Below are 7500 nucleotides of genomic sequence, written 5' to 3' on the forward strand. Positions count from 1 at the left end.
ATACATGAATTTAGATATTTGCAGTCATTGTGTATTTTTTGTGTGTACGTACATATATATATATAAGTTAGTGTGTGTGTGCTTGTGTGTATGTATGTATGTATGTATGTATGTATGTATGTATGCATGTATATGTATGTTCATATCCGTGTATGTTGTATATAGGCAGGTACACATACATGCCTACACACCCATTTACCTATTCACATATCCGTGGTGTTACCAAAGTAGGCTAGTCAAGACACCCATGCCAAAGGAAAACTTCTCAGCCGGACCTTTCTGCGCGATGCACAGGCGATGCAGCTCCCCGGACCTTTCTCTTCCCGGTGAACTCGCTGCTTCATGGGCAACCGCAGCGGGTTACCCGGCTTCGGCTATATTATTACGAGCACAACCAAATTGTTGTCGCAACTCTGTCGCCATGGTTGAATTGTGTTGCCATGAAGCTCCTATGCATGGTGTATATATGATTACATATATGAATATGCGTGAGGTCTGTTGTGGATAGTGTGTATGCAGGCCTATCATGTATGTTTATATTCATAAGATATACGCGTGCATAGGTTCGTGTTAAGCATGAACGTGTCGATAGAACTTGAAATAAGAAAAGTTGAAGATATGGGCCCATTAAGATCCGCGATATTTCGGGTGAATCGCTCTTGTTTATATCCTTAATTGTTTAAATATTTCCGTTTAGCCCAAAAAAATGTGGATTTTAACGTCTTAAATTTGTGTATCTTCTATATGCATAGTTTCTCGTTTTTAAATGTGAATGCACGGCACCTCGCTGACTTTAAGAGAAAATTTTGAGGATCCCGACTCGGTCCAGGGAACGAGGGCGTCAAGAGAAGTTTCGCTCTGATGTCATTCTGAAAGGCTTCTGTGGGCAAGTACTTCATCACACACACACACACACACACACACACACACACACACACACACACACACACACACACACACACACACACACACACACACACACACACACACACACACACACACACACACACACACACACACACACACACATTTTAACATATACATGTATACATGCAGTATAAAAGTTTCTTCAGTTCAGGGTTTTCCGTGAGCATGTGTGTGTGTGTGTGTGAAAGAGAGAGAGAATTTTGTATGTTCTGTATACTGAAACATATTTTTAGTCGTCAGCAAATATCATCGAAGTCCACCCATGCCACCTTATGTCACCTGGCCACTTGCAAGTTCACATGTTTTTGCTGAGAACTCACCTCCTTCTGCCTTTCGAACACTGAAGTTATAAAGATTACACTCCATTCCCATTCAGAATCTTTATCAGCGTGAGGAATATTCAGCAGAAACTGTCTTTTGTATATTTCTTTAGTCAAAGTTCTTATGGGACGAAATTATGCCATTTTATACATCAAAGAACATGGTTGTCCCAGAATGAGAACCCTAATTTTACCGACCTGTGATACGCCTCGTTTTGTACAGCATTAAATACTGTTGATTGATAGACTGTGTTTTATTTTCTTTTGAGGGCTGAATTGTATACTCCTATTAATGATTTTTTTTATTCTTAAATCATTATAGAAAAATATTATTATTGTGACGGGTCATGTACTGGGCTCCTAAAGTATCCAAAGGAATAACCATCTCCCCAAAAATGATAAATGAAATTGAAATACGTGAAGGTTGGGCAGAAGTAAACAGATGTCGAAATCCACCTGGGGAGATGGGTGCTCATAGGAAGCCACTGTTCATCATCTATCTCAAAACTAACCAGCCGTCGAGAGAACTTGCATCTTCAAAGGACTCGCCTCGCCAAACGCGTATACAAGTACTAGAGGATATATTTTTTCGACGGAAGGGTCACTCAGCCTCGTACTAAAGAACTATGAAGTAGATGCAAGAATCGTTCTTCTATGTTCTTGATAAGTTGATGGGAAAACTGTCGGGAATATGTCTGTATATCCAAATCTATTTCGATTTTATTTCTAAATCATTATTGTAGGTGTTCTTAGTGACGATGATTTATATTTTTTATCAATGTTGATATTATAGTGTTCGCATACTCATCGCACTCACAATTAAGAATATAGTTAAAATTTCAAAAGTAATTATCATTATTCTTGACACCGTTATGCATATTATTATGGCTACAACTTAATTACAGTACATGCAGTATTCATTAGCACATTTAAGTTGTTCATAATATCAAATACATTTCTCAATCCATTATTTTATTTCATAATTCGAATAAACTTCGCCGTGGAAAATATTATAATAGTTTATCCAATACGTCTTACAGAAAACAAAACGTTTCATGCCATCATAGAAAACGCAAATGTTTGAGGGGGCAACTTATGAGAGTGTAATAATATTCCGAAAAAGCAAAGTCCATGAAGACTATTATTTTACACTAAATTAGAAACACTTAAGAGTGTCCAATTACACTGATGGAAGAGATCTAAATAATCTGAAGTGGTAATAAAAGGGTTTACAGTTATCACACACTCTTTACATTTGAAAAAATCATAAATACAGAAACAGACATTAATAATTCTTGTAATAATAATTAATATTAATAATAATAATAATAATAACCACAACAACAATAATAATAATGATAATGTCAATAATAATAATAATAATAAGAAGAAGAAGAAGAAGAAATAATAATAGTAATAAGAATAGTATCTGTACCTTATAAAATAATGTAAAAAGAAAATATGATATGGGTTACGAATAATGCAATATACGTTACTACATAAATCAGAGTCACAAAATAATATTACGTCCTTTTATATACATAAATGGTTAACCATACATACTTGTGCATTTATCTCAAGCACCTTATAAAATAGTGTAAAGAGAAAATATAATTTGGGATACGAATAATGCAATATACAGTACTGCACAAATCTGAGTAACAAAATAATATTACATCCTTTTATATACATAAAACACAAAATGCCCTCTGAGCTATGAGCCATCAACTTCCTTGATTAACATATATAGTTATTATCTTTACGTATCTCAAAGGTTAGGTTTGTAGATTTACGGTGATGATGCCAATTAAGAATAGCCCCAATCATCATCCCTGAAAATCGCAGTAGGCGTACAAAATGACAAAATGAATACAATCCAGACGCTAGACTGTTTCCATTTTGATCACATTTTATGATGTCAAGGATTAACATTGGCAGTTATTCCCTAATCATTACCATATTTATATATAGTGTACAATAGAGAATAAAACTTATTTACTGTGATACAACAAAGTAACCACCATGATAGAGGATGATAACTGATCACAATTTTGCTTTTCGTTACATCAGTTCCACTCCATAACATAAAACGGAAGATCGTAACGGGATAACTATACTATACTGATGTAAGATAGTTTGTGCACAGCATTGCAAATAACCTTTATCACTGCAACATATCATCTATATATTTTGTTGTGATGGTTTTACATCAAGTATAATCTATATGTGGGTGTTGAAGTATGCGAAAAAACGTAAATGCGGTAAACTTGCATTAATCGCATTGACGTGTGCATATAGCTCCTGACCCCACGACCAATCATTTCCAATATCTTTGAAATGCACTCTACTTTGAATGTGACTCTACTTTAGTTTCTGTCAAATTATATTTAAATGAGCATTCATAAAATGTACCTTCTTTAAATATATAATGCATTTTATGTTATATTGGATGTACATTCTTAGAATACTTGTTAAATAATATGCTCCACATGCACATTTATGAACGCTCTACTGTAATTCAAGTCTACGGAAGCTAAAACAGCAGAGTGAGAGGTAATATTACGGTACTGAGAATTTGTGAAAAATGAGCTTAATCTATATAGGCCTATAGCCTTTGCAATGAAGACTATAAATTATATAACAACCAACTGTACATACATTTAGGCCTAGTCCCCATAATTTTGTAAATCAGTACGTATCCTCATCGTAAAGGGGTAAGTGAACGTTAAGTATATATACAAAATACAGTGCGGGAGAAATAAAAAAAATACTCAAATGAAAGTATTCTAATGCGCTTTCTTAAAAATGACATTGGTAAGGTATTTTGCCGAAACGCATATTCCGGATTTCCTGGCTACTTGACACGTCTTCGAAGCTCCGGCTGTAGAATGTAGAAAAAGGTCCTTTTACTGTACACTGGGAAAAGTGTCATTTTACATTTTCTGTGGAGTATCGGTTATAAAGCAATTGCCTCCATCTCTCTAGTCGCCAGAATTTACACAAAGATATTTCATGAAGGTACTCCCAGTCCGTTATCAACAATGGCCACAAAGGTGATATTAAAGGTGATTTTTACAGAATGCATTATGACATTAACCAACGTTTTTCATTTCACACATTTCCAGAGAAATGTATCAGATTCAGCTACATATATGTAAAGACGTAAAAACATAAGAAATAATAGGAATTCTAAGCACAGTTTCAAGTTACAATAGACGAAACGTGTGCATATTTGTTCATGCTGCTCCCGAGCCTACGGAACCTTGGGGACCGCTCGGTTAATGGGATATGTTCATTTGCAATCACCTGAATACACATTTCACTAGAAAGAAATGTATGCAATTAGTGTTTCTTTCACACAAACATACATTTTCTGTGTCTTGTAAAATCCGGAAGGAATTAGGCTAACTAAAATGATTTGGGTTATCAATTTCCCATTCTCTCTCTACTTCACTAAAGATAGAAAACGTGCCCAGTACACAGCCATCTACCGGCAAATTTGACAGTTTTGTCAGTACTCGCTGTTCGTTTCAGAAACCAACTTTGTTTACAGTGCTTCTTGTGTTTCCGAATTCTTTCCCTAATACATCGGTGAAAACGAACAATTAATGAAATTGTTACGATCTCAAGGATAACATTAAATTAATGAAATATGATTAGAGTGCTCCAACTTCAGAAAATTGGCAGAAGTTCGTTACCACCCAACTACTTATTCCTTCAGCTATGAGGTAACACAAGCCCAAATTCAAACCTTTAAATGTATAAAATATTGTAACTAACAAAGCAGTCTGTTAGGAAATGGGATAATCGGGAAAACGCGATTGAGAGGGCATGGGGGGAGGGCGGATCCCATTCTTATGGTTTGGAGAATACAGTGATTGGCAGGGAATGAGGGGCGGGGGAGCTCCGAGTTGGGAAGGGTTTTCACATATATGGCGATCTTTCTGATAGTTTACGCGTCTAGGATCGGCTCATTCGAAATCTTTCATGTTGTTGGCTTGAGTTGAGGTCTCTGACGTCCTGTTGTAAACATTTACCCAAAGAGATGCTCTCTCTCTCTCTCTCTCTCTCTCTCTCTCTCTCTCTCTCTCTCTCTCTCTCTCTCTCTCTCTCTCTCTCTCTCTCTCTCTCTCTCTCTCTCTCTCTCTCTCTCTCTCACACTCTTTGTCTGTGTGTGTGTGTGTGCGTGTGTGTGTGTGCGCGCGCGCGCGCGTGCGTGTGTGTGTGTGTTCGAGGTTAGGAGGGGCAAGTCAAGTCTCGAAGGAAGGCACTGTACTATATATTGCGAGGGAGTACATGGAGTAAAACCGGTCGGTAGGTTGTTATGAATGATCATTAATTCAAATGCTATAGTTCCATATATTCGAATGTTTATAGTCTGCGTATTGAAATTGGTTTGAAATAAACCTATATAAAAGTGAACTTCTAGAGGGCTTATGAAGAAGTTTTTAGTGTTCACTGTATTGTCCATTTAATGTATTATTTATGCCCAGTGTAGGCCAATAATGTCCCTTTGTAGGCAGGTTAATCTTTCTAGTTGCCATTTTAACTAGCTAAAAAAAAACACCACTCACAGATGAATTACTTATCCCTTTAAGTCCTAAATTCAAGCTTTTGAGATAACAAAATCACAACACTACATAAACACCGAATATCCGTCATTAGAATCGGATTCCCCTCTGCAACGTGCAGTCTCCTGCATTGAAGCAACAGCGTCATTATAACTAGGTAGTCCGTCTACCGACAACTGGATTTCGTTCGCTACAAAGTAAGGCGAATTGGAATATGCAGGAGGAACCCCGTGACGTGAGCTGTGTCTTTGGCCCTCACACGCCCCCTCCTCTGCCTGGGGTTCATGGCCCGGCAAAGAGCCGTGAAGTTGTCTTGAGCCTTGCATTTCTGCCAGAAAGAGCACACTCGACTGACGATCCTGTAGGATGACCTGGTCATACGAAGGTGGTTCTTCCGCGTATACCAAGGGCGTGTTCGGCTCGATCGGAACGGCGTCGTCATCCGTTGGATCGTTGTCCGAGGAGCACTTCAGGAAGAGGATAGGCTTCCAGCACCATTCGACCAGGCAGCAGAGGAGCAGCACCGTCAGCAAGATTATCAACGTGTCTGTAAAGTATCAGGCACATTTATCATATTTTATATGAGTAAGTACTCTTCCCATAAAAACATCAGAGATTGCGCACACATGCGGAATTAAGACTCATTGGGTGTGGCAAAGAAGCGTTTCTTTTTAAATCCTAGTTATTATCATTATTTTGAGATTTCAGAGAAATGTAAGAGTATTTATTTATAGATTGAAAGTGCTTGTTCTCTAATCAATTTTCTTCCACTAAATCAAGTAATATTTTTATCTCTAGTTCCTTTCTATGAATTTGTATCATATGAAAGCGTGTTGAATTAATAGCAGTTCATTGTATAACATATTTTTGCCGTGCAAAATTTTTAGTATTAGTCAGACCTAAATGTTTTGAATTTTTTGTGTCAATTTTTTTACCTTTACCTCTGGCCCCGTCTTGAGATATCATCGAGCTCAAGCATGATGTCACTTAAACACAAAGCTTTCCAATATCCTCAGAAGAAAATTCAGTTTGTTAAAAAAACAATAATGGTGGATATATCAATTTGATTGATGACACAATCCCGTAATTGCCGGATGAATATTACGTTAATTAAATTTGAAGGGCTTCGAAAATTCATAACTTGTATTTGTGTTATTTTTAACAAAAGTTTAAAAAACAAGACCTTGTTGATATTAAGTGAATAAGGAAACATATCAGAAACAACTTAGTCATGCGAATCAGATTTTTATTTACATATGACGTCACAAACCATCGCTGGACACGCTCATTTGCAAGACGTCATTCTTGAGTCTTGCTGTCTCAAGCAGCTGTTTTACGATCATAATGCGACTACATGAACCCAGTGGACACGGGTATCGAGAAGGAAATTTCGGAGCATTGTAGCACTGAAAACGAAAGTGATATTTGTGAGGAAACAAAGTAATATAATAAATACATTGTGCTTTCATGCTCGAGTTCTCAGTCTGTTAAATGTAATGTACACTTAATAAGTGACCATATGGTACTGTATGCATTGCCCAGTATTTGATTCCCTTTATCTAGACGTACCATTTCTCGAAAACGTTATTCTAGAAAGGATTCCCAGCTGACGACCGCCAGGGATTCCACAACGAATCGTGAAATAGGTATATATAAATAATTACTATATTGAAATAGTGAAT

The 7500-nt window shown here is 36.9% G+C and overlaps 1 protein-coding gene across 3 annotated transcripts in view; it reads right to left on the reverse strand.

Annotated features, from left to right (window-relative positions):
* Nucleotides 1-5509: 5509 nt before the first annotated feature.
* LOC113804747 (uncharacterized) overlaps nt 5510-7500 on the reverse strand; it is a 16613-nt gene continuing 14622 nt past the window's right edge. For 2 of the 3 annotated variants that reach the window (XM_027355637.2, XM_027355638.2), the window contains one exon: nt 5510-6365. In XM_027355637.2, coding sequence (XP_027211438.1) covers nt 5884-6365 — 482 coding nt within the window. In that variant the 3' untranslated portion in view covers nt 5510-5883. Of the gene's footprint in view, nt 6366-7047; nt 7225-7500 lie in introns of those variants that run through there. The other variant, XR_003475627.2, reaches the window with a different exon arrangement.

Source organism: Penaeus vannamei, chromosome 21 (assembly GCF_042767895.1).
Source record: "Penaeus vannamei isolate JL-2024 chromosome 21, ASM4276789v1, whole genome shotgun sequence".
NCBI classification, from domain to species: Eukaryota; Metazoa; Arthropoda; class Malacostraca; order Decapoda; family Penaeidae; genus Penaeus; species Penaeus vannamei.